Source organism: Falco rusticolus, chromosome 4 (genome assembly GCF_015220075.1).
Source record: "Falco rusticolus isolate bFalRus1 chromosome 4, bFalRus1.pri, whole genome shotgun sequence".
Classification (NCBI taxonomy): domain Eukaryota; kingdom Metazoa; phylum Chordata; class Aves; order Falconiformes; family Falconidae; genus Falco; species Falco rusticolus.
The window spans coordinates 42,885,934-42,903,224 of NC_051190.1; the positions used below are offsets into that span (position 1 = coordinate 42,885,934).

At 40.1% G+C, this 17,291-nt stretch overlaps 1 protein-coding gene across 2 annotated transcripts in view; it reads left to right on the forward strand.

The window, feature by feature from the left end:
* The window catches only part of CIITA (class II major histocompatibility complex transactivator), a 33,882-nt gene extending 16,667 nt beyond the window's left edge, over nucleotides 1-17,215 (forward strand). Inside the window, exons 8-20 of one of the 2 annotated variants that reach the window (XM_037385828.1) lie at nucleotides 286-426; nucleotides 580-636; nucleotides 2,729-2,794; nucleotides 3,255-4,959; nucleotides 5,073-5,246; nucleotides 6,124-6,195; nucleotides 7,645-7,725; nucleotides 9,145-9,237; nucleotides 9,576-9,659; nucleotides 9,753-9,836; nucleotides 10,329-10,412; nucleotides 11,046-11,138; nucleotides 12,861-17,215. In XM_037385828.1, the coding sequence (XP_037241725.1) occupies nucleotides 286-426; nucleotides 580-636; nucleotides 2,729-2,794; nucleotides 3,255-4,959; nucleotides 5,073-5,246; nucleotides 6,124-6,195; nucleotides 7,645-7,725; nucleotides 9,145-9,237; nucleotides 9,576-9,659; nucleotides 9,753-9,836; nucleotides 10,329-10,412; nucleotides 11,046-11,118 (2,714 nt within the window). In that variant the 3' untranslated portion in view covers nucleotides 11,119-11,138; nucleotides 12,861-17,215. Of the gene's footprint in view, nucleotides 1-285; nucleotides 427-579; nucleotides 637-2,728; nucleotides 2,795-3,254; nucleotides 4,960-5,072; nucleotides 5,247-6,123; nucleotides 6,196-7,644; nucleotides 7,726-9,144; nucleotides 9,238-9,575; nucleotides 9,660-9,752; nucleotides 9,837-10,328; nucleotides 10,413-11,045; nucleotides 12,269-12,860 lie in introns of those variants that run through there. The other variant, XM_037385829.1, reaches the window with a different exon arrangement.
* Nucleotides 17,216-17,291: the final 76 nt, after the last annotated feature.

Below are 17,291 nucleotides of genomic sequence, written 5' to 3' on the forward strand. Positions count from 1 at the left end.
GTTAATAGGATTTCTATTTAGACTATCAAAAACTGGTGGCCACTGCAAACTGGGTAATCCCTTGCACTTCACATCCATCATACCTTTTGAGTGTTTTTGTTTAATGGATTCAATGGACCTGCTGTGATCCTGTAAATTCTGGTTTATAAACTCTCCACTGGGAATATTTGCCCAGAAGCTGCTGGAAAGGATAAGTCGCTTCTAGAAAGCTTTTTCTTTCTTAGAAACTTTTAGAAACCAGGAGCCTTTAAAAGCAGAAGGGTAATTATCCTGCACTTATTTCAGGATCTTCAGCACCTTTGATTCCGGATTGTCTACCCGTCGGCGTGAAGGGGAGCCAAGAGAATAGAGGCTTTGCAGATCCTCCTCAGCAGATACTTAACTTTCTTCTTGGAAATGGCACATCAGATGTTATATTATATCCAGGTAAGAGCAATATCCACATAAATAGGCACTTTTATCCACATAAATAGGCAGCAAGTACTGGAAAATCTATGCTGTCAACAAAGTACTAAGTTCCCTCATTTCAGTTTACTGGTAGCTATGATAGGCTGAACACTATCATTTGTTTCTTGCCAGTGCTGACTTCTTACACAGAAACGTTGATACCCCCAAGTTTTCCAGTCAGTTTATGTGGTAAGTAGAAAATGAACTTTTATATATATAGTACTTTGGATTGGGAGAGGGAGCACGTTGCTTCTACCCAAAGCCAATTCTCCCCTCCAGGCTCTGCCCATATTGACCTTACTGAGGAAAATAAAAATAAATAGCATTTCCTTCTTTGTGTTGATTACTGGCTGCTTAGTCTAGTCCAAAATGAAGAACAGATAAGGGGTTGTAGAGCTACAGGTTCAGCCATATCTTAGCAGCCAATCCATCGTTTGCTATGAAGTCCAGATTCTGGAAGAAGTCATCTTGTCTAGTTGAAACAATACAAAAACCCAGTGTGCTGGAGCATCATCAGAAGTGGAAGCTGTGCTGGTACTGGCATGGCCTGAGTATCTTAAATGCTGACTGCAGTCAGCTCACATGGGAGCCCCAAAACCACAATGGTGACAACTTAACTAAACAATACAGAAGCCCAAAATACAGAAAGATTTATAAAGAAATCAGAGCCTTGACCAACATACAACAGTCCCACCTGTGGTAGCAAACTTTCCCCAGCCACTTCTCTCCCAGCCCTCAGAGCTGTGAAACAGGGAGTTTGGGTTCAGTGCTCAGGGAGGGTGATGGCCCAGTTCCCCGGTGTGCGCAGTCGCTAGCCGCCCAGCGCGGGTGGCTTGCTCCCCTCCGGTGGCTAACACCCGAAAGAGCAAGGCTTTAAAGTGGGGATTACTAGGCAAACACCCCTTGGTTTGGGAAAGTATTTGTAAATTATGTATGCTGTTTACCTGAATACACGATACTAATAATTCCAGCTGGTTTACAGCAGCATAACATGGGTATGTCACAAACCTCAGAATTCCAAATGCAGCAGAAAAATTAGCACATAAGCTACCAAGTGAGTCTCTTTTCCTTTTTTAAGAATTATTAGTATCTGATTTGACCAATGCTGCTTCCTATCTAAATGTCTCATTACAGCTTTTCTTCGGTTTCCATTCTGTTGTTTTTATTTAATAAAATAAATAGTAAACCAAACCCAGACACTTGCCTGAAGACGGGCATGCCCCCTCTTGAATTAATATCTTAAGTTGATTTTTCTTCTACAAGAACTGTCTCTATATCAAATGTATTCTTTCACTGGAGAAAAGACCTGCTTATTAGAAGTCTGTGGGTGCTTCCCTGCTCTAACCATTCCAACTTTCACTGGCATGCAGGGTTGGAATTGATTTCCAGATCTCTGAAAATGTAAGATCTGTATTTTTTTTTTTTAAACCACATCCTACATCAAGATAAACCAAATATTGTGGCAATAAATACATTCGTACAAATCGAGGGAGATTAACCTGTTTTGTTTTGATGGTTTTTTTCTGCATCTCTGTTGAGTGTGGTTACCACAAGACTGTTGATGGGCTTGGGTTTGTTACAGTCTCTGTCAATTTAAATTCTGTCCTGCATCTGCAAAGCTTTTCTTAACAAAAGTTTTTCTAAAACTGATACTTTGTCATTACTAGTCGGTAGAAAATATGCTTTCTCTGAAAAATTCCCCCCATTTCTTTGTGTGTGGCAGACACTGCTCATCTGACCAAGTGCAAAAGTCTGCAGTAGGTTTGAAAACAAACAAGCAAAAAGAAAGAAAATTGGATAACGGCAGTCCTTTCTCGGGAAGAGTAATGGGTAAATTCTGTTGCTGACAGTCACTTCTCTGTGACTTTCATCCTTAATGCTTGGTTACAAGGTGCAGAAAAACAAAAGGAATCTATTGGTTTTGATGACATAAAGAAGTCCTATGTGTGAATGTGAATTTATGCAGAACACTGACATTTGAAAAGAACAGTGGATGTCAACTTGTTATGACAGGTCTTCTGCTTCATACAACTGCCGGAACAGCTGTCATCTTGTATGGTGTCATACTGCCTGCAACAGTTTGTCAGCTGAATTGTATTTGTGTGAGGATACTTTTTTCCCCCTTCCCTTGTAAAATAAACAAAATATCTTTCTCTGGATGATACATAATATATGTTGCAGTGAACTTCAAAATTTGCATTAGTCTTATTGTTAAAATTAATGAAACTGAATAGACTAGTACCTAGGTATCTTCCTCAAGTATATTGTTCTGTTTCTCCAGGTTTACAAATGTTCAAAGAAGTCCAGATTCCCATAATTCCTTCTGAAGAACCTTTCAAAAGACCAAGTGAGTTTAGATCTCTTGAACTTAAAACTTCCAGTATTTTTTGGCTAATTTTTCTGTGTTTCTTTGCAAATAGAAAAACTATGTGTAGGAATTGTCATTCAGCAATTTTTGAAGCTGTTCTGAGCGTCGAAGCACAATTCCTGTTTTTAAATTGTTAAACTTGTCTACCTTTAGATATCTAGCTGTAGTACCTACTTAGAAGGTCAGTGTATTTAGCTGATTTTATCATATGCATAGGTCTCCAAAATTATTCATTTCCTATGTCTGAAAGTCTGTTGTGCCTGCACTCCTAATTTGAGTACATGCAGTTGCATGGGATAAATCCAGACCTACATGCCTTATGGGAACTGATGTATTTTGAATGTATATTGAGTATGATTACGTACTTAAACCACCATGAAGTGATGTTGTAATCTGTGGAGTATTTTCTTCAGTTTGCATGTGCTATTTATTTCTCTAGAGCCAGTGGAAGCTTTCTGTACATCACTTATGGATTATTTCCGAGATGTGTGCAAATCTGTGGCCATGGAGCGTGAAGTAACTCTTGATCACCTGTTTATTGATGGGACACTTGTTCAAAGCCAAACTGAAACCAAGACTGGGAAGAATAGTGAAAAAGCCATGGAAAAGGAGCTGGTAACTTGCAGTCTGCAAGGGAAGGAGAAGGCAGTCCTTAAAAGAAGCCAAATATTTCAAATCCCCAGAGGTAAAGACTTAGAGACTAAAGTGATTGTGGTGCTGGGAAAAGCAGGAATGGGCAAAAGCATTCTTGTTCAGAAGATCTGCCAGGACTGGTCCAATGGAGAGTTTTCTCAGTTTGAATTTGTATTTTGGTTTGACTGCAAACAAATAAGCTTTCCTGAGAAACGATATAGCCTGAAGGATCTGCTTCTTGAATTTTTTGTAAAACCTCAGGAGGGAAATGAAGAGATCTTTGAGTATATATTGCAAAATCCTGCTAAAGTCCTTCTGATTTTTGATGGTTTTGAAGGCTTGCATGATCATGAAAATTCTCCTCGTTGCTTGGCCAGTCAGCCTGAAAAACACTTGTGCACTATAAAGGAGCTGCTTTCAGGACTCATACAAAAGAAGACACTCAATGGTTGCACTTTACTACTTACAGCAAGACCAAAAGACAAGGTGTACCAGTATGTGTCAAAAGTGGATAAGGCTATTGAAATAGTAGGATTTTCCCCTCAGCAGAGAGAGTTGTACATATCCAAATACTTTGAAGGATTACCCTACTGTGATAATGCCCTGAAATTAATCAAAGAGTGTGAGTACCTGTTCAGTTATTGTTACAGCCCTGTTATGTGTAGATTTGTTTGTTTTATCTGTGAGACAGTACTTGAAATGGGAAACGAAAGCCTTCCTTCAACTCTTACTGCAGTCTTCCTGAAATTTGTTCAGCAAAAGATAATACCTATGCAAACAGATGTTACAGCCATACAGAATCAAGAGAGTCTTGCTACACTAGCCCGTATAGCCTGGTATCTTGGAGAAAAGCACCAAAGTGCCATGAAAAGTGATCATCCTTCTAAGGAAGTGAAAGAGTTTGCTCTGAAGTATGGATTTTTCCTGCCTTTTGCATTCCCCAGACATTCAGATAGTGGAGAACAGGAATTTGGGAGCACATTCTCTGACTTTGTCATTCAGAATTTCTTGGGTGCACTTCACCTTATGTTAGCAGAAGACATCAAGGATAAAAGTCTAACAAAGTACCTGTCTCTTGCATCCAAGAAGAAAAAACCTTATAACTGGTTAGATTTAGTGCCTCGATTTTTGGCTGGATTGTTGTTCCTCCAGGATGACTCCTACTTCTGCTCCCGTTCAAATAAGGATGTAAAACTATCAACCAAGAAGCAAAAACCACTGTTGAAATATATTAGAAGGCTGCAGATAAATGAGCTCTGCCCAGAGAGGTTACTCGAACTTTTGCATTGTATTTATGAAACACAAAGCAATTATCTTTTGCAGCATGTGGCCTTAAGGCTCAAGCCAGACCTGTCTTTTCTGGGTGTAGTTCTTGCACCACCCGATGTCCATGTACTGCACTCTATTTTAAAAAGGTCAAGAAAAGAGTTTTTCTTGGATTTGCAAAACAGCAGCATTGACATGCAAGGGCTAAAAGACTTGGTTGGCCTAAAGAATGTGGCATCTTTCAGGTTGGTCATTCTTTGTAGATAGTAGTGTCATTCATAGGAGTGTGTGTAGATGACACTTTCACGCAACAGCAGCAGTTGTATCTGTTGATTTCACATGTTTTGTCACTTCACAGGGCCTCCCTCAGTGATACAGTCAGGCTCTGGAAATCTTTAGAACAGGCAAAAGACTACGAACTGCTGAGAGCATCAACAGAGAAATTCATTCTTGATCCCTTTAAGGCAAAGACGATGAAGGACATCAGTGATCTTTCAGACCTTGTAAAGATGCAGGAGAAGATGATCAATTGGTAGGCTCATTTATGATCAAAGGTCCTCTTAATATACTAGCTATTTAAGAAAATGGGGGTACACTGACACTGCTGGAGAATAGAATGTTCTGCTTGTCCAAAGAAGTAATTATGGCTGTGCGAGCTCTTGTATCATCTCAAAGTGTTCTCCTACCCTGATGTGTGGTGGTTGTCATGGCAGGGAGGAGCAAAGATAGCACCGTGCAGAATATTTATCAAAACTGCCAATAAAAAAGCCAGCTGTCCTTTTTTTCTTCAGACTTCTTTATAATCTCTGAGTATGCTTTCTTCTAGTTGTTTTCAGTTACATAACTTGGGCTAACTGTTTTTTCCCCCCCTGCAGCACCTGGGCCATAAATGAAGGCTTGTTTTGCACTGGTCACAAATGACCTGAGTCAGCCCTTTAGCTCAGGAAGTAAAAGCCTGTGTTATGTGCTCTATAAACCCTGTGTTTCATCCATGATTATGGTGTGGCCAGGGGGTTGGTTGCAATTAAAAGCACACATAAAGTATTTTGGTTGGGTTTTTTTTAAATAAAAATGGTGAGTTCCATTTTAACACAAGCAGAATATTTTGATTACAAATATACACAAGTAAGTTTTGTGTTTGATGGTAAATACTTGATTTAGAAGAAAGTATTTTTAAGTTTTATTGGCAAAAGAGAAAATGACTGCACTATGAAAGACTATAAGCAGATTGAAATGAATTGAATCAAGAAAGGTTGGAGCAGAAGTTATTCTGAAATTTCCTGGTTCCTCAGTTAATGCAGAAGTTTTGGTTTTATTTCTTGTAAAAGTTTACTAAGAAACTATTTTTAAAGCACTGTTTTGTTTGCTAAAATAATGATTGTACTCTGGTTCTACTGTGATTTATTTAGTGTGCAAGATGCATCTGGTTGCAGCAGCTGTGGAATTCCTGCCATCAAAAACCTCAAAAAAATAGAATTTGCGTAAGTGATATATAACTCTCTGTTGATTGATATAACATTACATTTAAAACTGAGAAGAGTCATGGCCAGGCTGGATGGGGCTGGGAGCAGGCTGCTTTAGCGGGAGGTGTCCCTGCCCGTGGCAGGGGGGTTGTAACTGGGTGATCTTTGAGGACCCTTCCAACCCAAACCAGTCTGTGGTTCAATTATTGGCTACAGTCATTGAACTGATATCTCGTTAGTTTTTGGTAAAGCATTAAGTAAACCCCATTTATTGCTATTTTGCTTTTCTCAACCAGATTTATTAAGTTATGGCCCAAACTCAAAAAACATTGTTTCTGGCTCTTGCAGTGATATAGATCAACATGGTTCTATCGGTGTTGTTTGATTTTACTACAAGTTAGTTCCTTATCACCAGATGTAGGTCTTGTGCCACAGGGTATAAAGTGTGTCAATTGTGATCCAACTGCTTGGGAAATATTTTTTCCCCAGAAATGCTCAACTTTTCTGAGTCTTCTGATGCAATTTTCTGTCCTATCAGAGCTTAGACCATGAGAGAATAAGGTCAGAGAGTGCTTCCCAAATAAAATATTTGCCACCATTTTCTAGGAAGAAGGAAGACTGGTTTGGAAACTCTTTAAAAATTAGGTTTACTGATGTTTCTTTTTCCCCCCAAATTGTAAACAGCCTCCAAGTCTATTCTGTTGTTTTAAACATCCTGCCATAGAATGTGAATTAGTTTGGGCAGAAATTACAGCAGTGCAATGGAGAACTCTGATTAGGTCTTCACGTGTTTCCTGCTCTTCACATCTGATCCAGTCTAGAATTGCTGTGCTTGGCCTTACTCTTGATTTTATGCTGCTTCCTTTTCTCATTTCCTCTTCTACTTTCCCTTTATTTTAAAATTTTGGTTAAAATTCCAATCCTTTTAACTAGGCTGAACTTGTTCTGATACCAAGGAAACTCAAAATATGAGGTTAGCATCTGAAGGAAAAATGCTTGGAGCTGAAATATTAAAGTTCAATTTATGCTTTAAGCTGCAATAAAATATTGATCTTAAGTTGTTATTCTAAATTGCCAGTAGTTGGAGGAAAAATAGTATTTTTTTCATCTCGGTTAGCAGGATTATAATACTTAAAATCCTGAAGAAAAAATAGAAAAAGAACAGAAATACAGGAATCTAAACCAAGTGAGGTGAATCTTGCAGAGAGTAACAAAAAAGTGGCAGACACATGTACCACTGCCTGTGTGCAAGCAGCTCTGCTCTGTCTGACCTTAGCCTTGTGGGGTCCTTATCTGGAGGCTCCAAAGCAGAAATCCTTGCTGCAGATGGTAGGGAATGGCGGCTTCTGAGGAATGTAAACTAGCTTGCATTTTGGGGTTGCAGGGGAAGAACTTAAAAATTTGTAACTTTTGCTCTTTCTGAGCATGTGAAAAAACTGCTGCATGTCTATATTTATTTTCTTTCAGGCTGGGTCCAGTATGTGGCCTTCAGGGATTCCTAAAACTTGTGAAAATTCTTGCAGCATTTCCATTGCTTCAGCATTTAGAGTGAGTAATGCTAAAGTTTAACTTTGCTAATGTTGCTCATCAGCAGCCCTTGATGATGGCAGAGCTCACATGGACAGAAACATTTGCCAGCAAGACTACTTCCTCTGAACAAACTGAACAAAAACATTCAGAGAGTATAGCAGCAGACTAAAAGCTAGCAGTCTTCATCCTTCCTTAAGACGCTTCTTAGTGGTTCGTTCAATACCCATTCAGTCACTTCCCTGTGTGTTCTTCAGCGGTTAAAAGCTTGTGGGAAAGGTTTAGCACAGAGCCCCGCTGGGGCTCCCCTTTCCCACCCTGACACTGACCAACACTGCCCGCAGATTACTTATTTCTTCATTCAAGGTCCACAGCACGCCAGAGTCCCAGGCTCCCTCGTTGTGAGTTTGAGAGACTCATGGTCCTGTCTTCCCCAGGAAAGAACAGGCTCCCTGCTGAACCAGAAGCAGGGTTAAATTTGGAGGTTAACTTCAGTATTTGTGCTGGTCCAGTGCACCTTCCAGTGTCAATGAGCATCCTGAACTTCTGGTAGAACTTGTAAGAGATTGAGCTTTGTGGATTTGATTCGTATAAAAGACACAAAATAGCCATACTCGGCTAGTACCTGGTTTTGTTCTGCCAAGTATTTTCAGGCAGTCTTTGTCCCTTCCTTTGCCAGGAGCAGTATTAGAAATAGAGTTTTAAGAACTCCAGTTACTATTTGTTCTCTTTATCCATGACAAACCAGCTGTCACTGAACTTTAAGCTTCTTTAGGCTAGAAACAATTGTGGCAACAATAGTCAATATTCTGCCTTCATCTCTGTGGGAAGATTACCAGGGGTTTGAGAGGGCCTTCGGCCTTACTGGCTCAGCCCATTGGCCCTTTGTCTGTATTGTATCTGGCATTTTCATGATATTTTTGGAAAACAAGAAGGTCTAAAATTGAAATGAGTACGATGTATCCCAGCATTATCTGTCAGATTAGAAGGGGATCCAGTATCTAAAATTGTGATTATCTAAAACTCTTTCTGTCTGGATACCTGAATGAAGAAAAACTTAATTTCTAATACTCCCTGTCTGGAGAAGGAGCTGTTTAGGCAGGGATTTACAGTGTCTGCTGGATTTTCAGTTCTGTATTTCTGTATGCACAGGAAATCTCACTTCAGCATTGCTGGAACAGTTATTTCATAACCACTTTAATAATGTTGCATATTAAAAGAAATGGGTCATGCCATTCAACTAGTTAAAAAAAAATCTTAGGCTGTGAATTTGAGAAGTAGAGAGCTGCTTATTAGAGGAGCCGTAATTTGCGTGATGCTTCTTGCTGGCTGAGGCTCCCGCAGAGAAGGAGCTTCTCAAGATAGAGTGGTCTCTGAGGTGAATAAGCCACAAAAATTTAGATTAAAAGGGAAGCTGATTTTCTCCTTGTTGTCACCCAGTCTTGATGCTCTGAGTGAAAATGGCATAGGAGATGAAGGAGCAAAGAGCCTATCTGAAGTCTTTCCAACCCTGACATCACTGGAAACATTAAAGTAAGTGCAAGGTTAACAGTTCTGGGAAATTTTGAAAAGAAAGAAATTAAACCTAGAGCCTTAAGGGGCTGTGTGTTAACAATTATGAGCACAACTGACCCATGGGCATGGAAGACCAATGAGCCTATGGACACACTTAATCTGTACATTCATTAAAGAAATAGGTTAATCCTACAGTAATTCCTCATTTCCCTTCAAGGGCTGTAATCTTTTCCTCTGTATTTGTCCTAAACAGACTGTCCAAATTACATAAAAAAGACATCAAAATTTATTTTATTCACATTGTAATATGTTACAATAAATGCGCTCAGCTAACCAAACTATCTCACTTACTGTAGCTTATCACAGAATAAGATAACAGATGTGGGTGCAGAGAAACTAGCTACCGCTTTGCCTTCTTTGTCTTCATTAAAGACACTAAGGTAAGTAGTTGTATCCTGTTCGGTTGTTTTATACAACATACCTTTCTATCTCTGTCAAAAATTACTGAAGTATACCGCTCTGGTTTTCTGCAGCTTATACAATAACAGCATTTGTGATTTTGGAGCAGAAAATCTTGCAAAAGTTCTTCCTGCGATGGCATCTTTAAGAGTGCTAGAGTGAGTATGAAATCTGTTCAGATGGCCTGGGAAAGCTCACTTGCTTGGATACTGAAAATCCAAATCTTATGTGCTCAGAGATAGAGGAGACAGAAATGGAGGAATAAAATTTCAGGGAAGTTTCACAGGGAAAATCTGCTTATGCAGAGGCCAGGTAGCCAGTGGTTAGAAAGGATTAAGGAACCAGTTTACCATAAAAACCTAAACATTTATTTTAACATGGGAGATTAGGGTCATGGGGAGTTGGAGAAGGACCTCAGGTACATAGAAAAAGGAATTCCTCAGATGAGCTAACTTAATGAAGTTCCCGTTTGACCTTTTGAGTATTTTATTGCTGGTTTTTTGCATCAAGGCTCTATTTTGTTTTTTTTCTTTCTTCCCCCATGTGCAGATCAGCCCATATAGTATGTTTGATTTTTGAATGAAATATTTGATTACACCACTTCATAATATAATGATGTGGATTAACAAAGTCTTCTTTTTTTTTCTTAGTGTTCAGTATAACAAAATAACTGGTGTTGGAGCCCAGCAGCTGACTGACAGCCTACGAAAATGTCCCCATATAAAAAACTTGGTGTAAGTCACTTGATATGCTGTTTGCTGTATCTTTGTTCTGTAAATTGGGTTAGAACTCAAGCTGTGTTCTGTATTTCTCAAGTTTATAAGAAGCAAACAAAAAAGACATCACCAAAATACAAAAGCAGTTACAGAATTGTTAAAAACATTGCCTCTGGTTTTAGCTGCATTAATTCCCAATTGTCCCAGGCAAGCAAGCTTGTCCTGCTTAAAGCATAGTTTATATTGAGCCTCTCTTTGTTAATCTTCTACCCTCCCAGAGTACCTGACCTACTCTAGGCTGCAGGATGAGTATCTGAAGGCTAAACAATGAGCAGCCACCGTTAGAGGTTAAATATACTGAAGCTGCCAGTACACATTCAGGGGAAGAGAGACTGATCTAAAGAACAGTTATGGAGACAGGACTGTAGTGTGTCCTATAACCAGTCAGGCAGGTTGTGCGGGAAACTGCTTCTAAATGAAAATATATTTTCATTTGTTCCATAGCTTTAAATACTTTTATAGTATGATATTCAAAAGGAAAAGGCAGCTTTTAAAAAAAACACAAACAAAAACATCCCAAACACATCAAAACAACTGTGAAGCAAATTACAGTTCTCAAAATCTCTTTCCTTTCTGAATTTGCCCTTACAGGATGTGGAATCCCACCATTCCCTATGGAGTTCTCGAACACCTTCAGCAGCTGGACTCTAGGATCAGCGTGTAGGTTCAGAAGATCCCATAAAGGTAGCATAAATTCTGGCTCCCTGAGGCAACAAGATTTGTTTCTGTGGCAGCTGTTGATTCTGGTCTCACTGGCAGCAGGCACAGTGACAGCATCAATGCATACGTGGCTGAGTAAAGAGATGCTGCCCTAGAGTGGCACAGGTTGATATCACATCAGGCCCCCTTTCCCCCGACTCACCTTGCATCCCCCACCTCCCTGGCACCAGCACTAGCAGACTGCAAGAGCTGCATCAACAAGAATGGACTTCTGAACTCCTAGATCGGCCCAGTTCAGTGACTGGCAGCTGGCCTGCTTACCTTCTCTCTTCTGTTGTGGGAAACTAAATAGCATTTTTTTATTTCTCTTAGTTAATAGAAGAGTTCTGTACTCATTAGAGGTTGTTTTGTGTTGATTTTTAGTGAGTCCTTTCACTTCTCCGTTGTTGAATACAAATCCTCAATGGCTGTTTGTGAAGCTGTGCCTATACTGTACTCGGAGCAAGCCGTTGCTTCCTACAGTCCTTGTTGTCAGTCTCTTTCCCGTGGTTTAGCCACTGGCAGCCACTTCTACTTCATTGATTCTGCCTGCACAGTTTCAAGAATCCTTGAAATAATTGCGTTAGCAATTTGCTAATGGTTTGCTGATGATCATCAGGATCTGCCTGAAGGAGCTGCAGCAGGTATGGGAGGTTAGGGTTTTGTGTAGGACTTCTGCTCCTGGTTTTCTTCTGTGTGCTTCCTCTTACTCTTAAATAAATAAATAAATAAATAAATAAATTGCGCAGGATGCATCAGTGAAACGAACCCAGTGAAGAATAAGAAGCCAGAGTCAAACCAGGTACCAGATACCCTCCAGTTTGCTTTCAGATGACAAAAAACACATTGCAGAGTGATGGCCAGCTGCTTGAGCTGTGGTTTCAATGGCCCTGGCAATGGCTGCAGTTGCCACTGGCTCCCTAAACCATGCAGTGAGCCAGGCGTTTGCGTGACTTTGCTCTCAGTGCATTAATCACCGGTGGTGGACTGGGCTGTATATACGGCACTGATCAGGCGACAGGTTGTGGAAGACCGAGGTGCCATACCAGCTTCACAGACTACTTTATACAGCAAAAGTGAAAAATTGTAGTGATCCTTAATAGCCTACAGTACAATTAAGTCTCCGTCTTGTTGGATAACCATACCTAGTTGGGAAAGAGTACATGAGGGATATGAATTCTGCCAGGAAACCTTATAAAAGCCAAGCTTTCTCTAACCTCCTGTAACCTGTCATTAAGAGTCTCTGAACATGTAGGTCAGCTCCCAAATGACTTTGGTTTTCCTCTGGACACAGAGAAATGGCAGTCAGTGGTAGAGAGCTCCGCTCTGTGAAAGCTGGTGGTTCTTGGACACCAGTCAGCTTTCACACCAAGCAAAAGATGTGTTTAACGCAGCTCCACGTAAACAACCCCTCGCATCTCCCTCCCCTGCCATTCTGCCTGTTTGCAGCACATGCCTTTGGCACCAATTGCCACGTTAGTGTAGTATTTGAGTATGTGAGGAAACAGTCTTCTTCATTAGCACTGAGGATAAGTAGCAACAGGAAGTGTGGATCCTGTCTCCCAAACCTGCCAAACTTGAAACATCCAGCAGGTACCAGTCACTGTTGTCTGTTTTCAGAGCACCTTAAATATATGGTTTTGGTGATGTTAATGGTGATTAAGCTTATGGGCGTACATGTCATAATCTGTCTTCATCATTTCACAGGTAACATAAAGAACAGGAAGGTGTCCTCTGTGTTTTCCTACCTTCTTGCTGCTTTATGAATTGGTGGCTGATTTCATGACAGTGGCAAAATGGAAAAGTCGCATTTAAGTCTGAGTGACACTTGAAGTGGGTGAATGGAGTTCAAAAATTTTAAAGGTCATTTAAAATGCTATTCAAACATCCAGTTGTATTTCTACAGAAGTGCTGAAGAGTTAAGCAACATCAAGTTTCAAAGATGAAAAGAGCATCTGGATTTTGTGATCACCATTAAAGGTGACTAGGAATCACCAGGATATTGATAGTATAAAATTCCATTATTGATTTATCAAAGAGTAGACTGCAAGCTGCTGGACCTGCAACATCTGAAGTAGTGACATATTAAATCTAATTGTTTCTTGGTGCCAGTGGTAACTGCGATCAGATTCCGTTTGATGATTTTTCAACTTGCAAAGCTTATGTTACAGATTTCATCTGATTGTCTGGACTGATTTGAAGCATTAGGGTCAGCAGCATAAAGAATAATCGGTCTTAGAAAACTGTCTGGTATTGTGTTCACAAGAATCTAGAAGTGGCTCTTTTCTTGATGGTAATCACCAATGCTATATTAAGTGATAGAAAGGTATTTTCTATCACTTTCTTGTTATAGAATCTTTCAAAAAGATTGGGGAAAAAGGTGTAAAGAGAAGAAAGGAATTAAAACTGGACAACTAGTAAGGATTTTTCTGACATTATCACAGAAATCCAAATGCATACAAATAGCTTCAGTTTATTGCACAGAAATCCTCAAAGTGACAATCTTCAAAGTTTTTTACTCTGTCTCAAATGAGAATTTTAAATTCATATACCTGGATTGGGATTTAGTTTCTCACTTGCAGGTGGCAGTGTAGATGTACAAGCATCAATTTTATACTTGCAGTGAAATCACTACCGTGTGTTGTTTATGTAGCCTTCTTCTCTTACGGTTATGAGTAACTAGGCAATGACAGACAATAATATATTTCAAAGCATTATCATGTGTCTGTGGTGCTGGTCTCAGTCACATGTGGGCCAAATACTGGTCCTGCTCACTGTGAAAGCAAACCAACCATCTCCTGTTTTCTCTTATTTCAGCTCTGTGAATATTCAAAGAACTTATAAACATACAGAGACAATTGCTAGAACTCGCATTCTGGCTCCCCATCCAGATACAGCCTGGGGACAGAGAAACAAAAAGGGACAGAAAAAACCAAGGAATACTCGATATGCCACAAATTGGGAAGGAAGGTCACTACTTCACAGTTAGCTCAGGGTTAGCTCAACAACCTCTTTGAATTCTCTTCTGCTAGGAAGCACTGATGATACTGACCCAAGGATCTATGCAAACTAGAGTCTCTCTACTTGCCTCTCAAATGATCTGTTCCTTGGTTTTAAAGAAGTCCCCGATCTTTATGTTTTTTCCAGCAAATTATACTCTGTGCCTGCAGAATCTTGACAGCAGGGATGGAAGAGGGCGGGCAAACTACAGAAGGAAGGAAGGAAGGTCTGGTTTGTTGTTTCTGTTGATCAGAGGAGAGCAGGGAACCAGACATGGTAGTACATGAAGGCAATAGTGCAAGAGACCAAGGTGGAAAGACTATGGACAGTATGATTCAGCCTGGAACGTGGTATTTTTCTTAACTATCTGCATGGTTCTTCTCTGTAGCCAGAGTCTTGGGAAATGCCTCATTTACACTCCGCTCTTTCAGCTGCTTGAATGGGAGGTAGTTTGAGCCAAATCTTGTGTGATGTTCCCCTCAGCCTGCAGCCCTCCAGCTGCGCGGGTCTGTGGTGAGCCCTTGTCTTGGCTTCCCTTAACTAAGAGGTGGATGACAAATGCCCCTTTAGGTATATATTCTGCAGCTACACTTCACTGAACCTGAATCTGCTAAATATTACACAGGCAGCTGAGTATTACTGGACACTGGATGGACTCATAAAATCATGTTGGGTATACTGCTGTTCTCTTTCTGTGGGTTAGTGGGAGATGTATGTTTATAACGTACAGATTGTAAATTGTGATACTGTTGAAGGCTAACTCAGAAATTTAGAATGGTCTGACTGTTTGGTGCAAGATATATTTTGTATATGCTAAGTTGACAAGTTCAGGCTGTAATCAAAAGAGTACACAGCATTCTTAGAGCAAGGATATTCTGGGACAATCAGGCCTTGAAGAAACTGTTAAGGATACTTTGAGGATGTTTTGTGTGCATTGCCAACTTACCAAGAAGACTCAAGGTCCATGTATCCTTACCTGAACTACCCTCATTATAATACCAAAAATCACACCCCTAGGTCAAAAAGACTCTTGCCCAGATGAAGACCCCTCCCCTCAGCATGCATGACAGTAGAAATGGTTGTGTGACCACATTAGAATTATATTGAAATCTCTAACCAGTCAGTGTAAAGAGGATCGATTTGGAAACTTACTAACTCTGCAGGTTTTGTGTATAAATCTGTAATGGAATGTCCCGTTTGGTGGGCTTGCTTTGTGGAATACTACCTAGCCTCCAGCTTTGCACAGACCTGAAATAAATAAGCAATGTCTTCCCGAGTGTGTGAAAACTGACTTACTGCACACCAAGTCACGCATCTGCTTTGCCAGCAACAATACAGTGTTTTGGTTGTCTTTACACATCATTTTTTTTTAAAGTATTAATGAAAGTGAGTATTCCTTTTTACAGTAGCTTGTAGTACCTATTGAAAATCATGTTCTTTTTTCTCTTGGAAGCATTAAGAAATCACCGCTGGCTTCTGAACATGATGAGGTGCTCAGAGCTTTGTATTGTCAGTTAATGGAAAGTTCTGGGTGCAAGGGAGACATGTTGGTGCTGCTGGCACTTATCAGTTCAGTGGGTCTGGAAATGGAGAAATCCTTCTCAACAGGCAATGTGATTTTGCCACGCCAACTGACAGGCTGTGAGTCCAAAATTAGAAGATATAAAAGTGCTGGCTGAAGCCACCTGCTAATAACAGCAAAAAGTTTTTTTTCATCCTTTCAGCTTTTTGCCATTTAAAGTTCTAAAATCAATAAAGTTTCAAGTCTGGATGTTCTTGTGGCACAAAGCTCACCCAGAATGCTTTTGCCAAATGAGTGCCTTGTATATAGAGGACTGAATTCACTGGCTAGCCTAAAAATGCTGTTCTGATCAAATCCGTGTTCTAAAAATCTTTTAGGATGAGAAAAAATACTACTCTCTTTATGTCCATGCTCTTTTTTTGGTCAAAGAATGCCAAGGCTTGTGTTATGATGGTAGTCAAATCCTGTAATCTGAGTACTCTCCTTATCCTTTAAATGTATGAAGCTGAGTTCTTCTAAGGAACCGAAAATCTTGATCTAAGATTCAGAATCTCCAAAGTTAATTACTTGGTGGAATTTGTATTGCTGGATCTGTGCACCGTGTGGCATTAACCCACTTCAGGGAAATGATTACAAACAAGTAGATAGTGTTGTAAGCACCTATAATAACAGACTGAACCCTGTTCTTAAAATGGTGTACATGTGACCCTGAAAAATTAGTGTAATCTGTCTCTGTGAACAGCAGGAATTTCTAATTATATAGGCAGCAGGAATGCCACCTTCAGGACCAAAATTCAGCCTTTCTTGTGTTAGTACCAAATGGGTATGTGAACACAAGCTTAACAAGATTCTAAACTTGGCTATTCTTTATACAGGTGCCTAAATGGGGATTTAGTTCCCTAATCAGTGTTTTAAGGCCCCAAACTGTATCTGATGGAACCTATCTTGGAGAAAAGCTCCTTAGTTCAATGACAGGGCTTCACCTCTTGCAGGAGCAGCTGAAAATTGCATTTGGGGCACAGAATTTTGGGGATTGGGAGCTAATTTCTACTGCACTAGGAGTCTAAAAAATGTCGTTTAACTGCAACACACCAAGAGCATCGGAAGGTAAGATTTTGATACCTAAGTTTCTGCCATTGTTTCCAGGGGGATCTACACCATGAGCCTCTTGTTCCCCCATACTAGCTGTCAAGAGACGTGTGACACCATCTGTCTGTCTGGATCCAAACGCCCGAGTTGGGAGCAGATGGTAGGGACACAGACTGCAGAGGACAGACGGAAGGCATAGAGAGAGTTCAGGAGAAATGTTTTCAATTCTGCTTTATCTGAAATGTTCTTGATATATCAACTTGGCTTAACTACACAGTTACAAAAATCAGATGTTTCTAAAAAATACAGTAAAACAAACACAGCCTAATGCCTGCCCTTAATGTGGGCTTCCTCCCTGCCCCAGTGCGCGCTTCCTGTTGTTTCAGTTCAGGTCTGACTTCTTTCAGTAGTTGCTCATGAGAAGGATTTCCTACGTGCTGGCCATCTCAACAATCTGGAACTACTTCCAGGTACCTGTAGGAAAACTGGAATTTCCTGGAAAGCCTGTTTCAATTATTTTCTGTTCA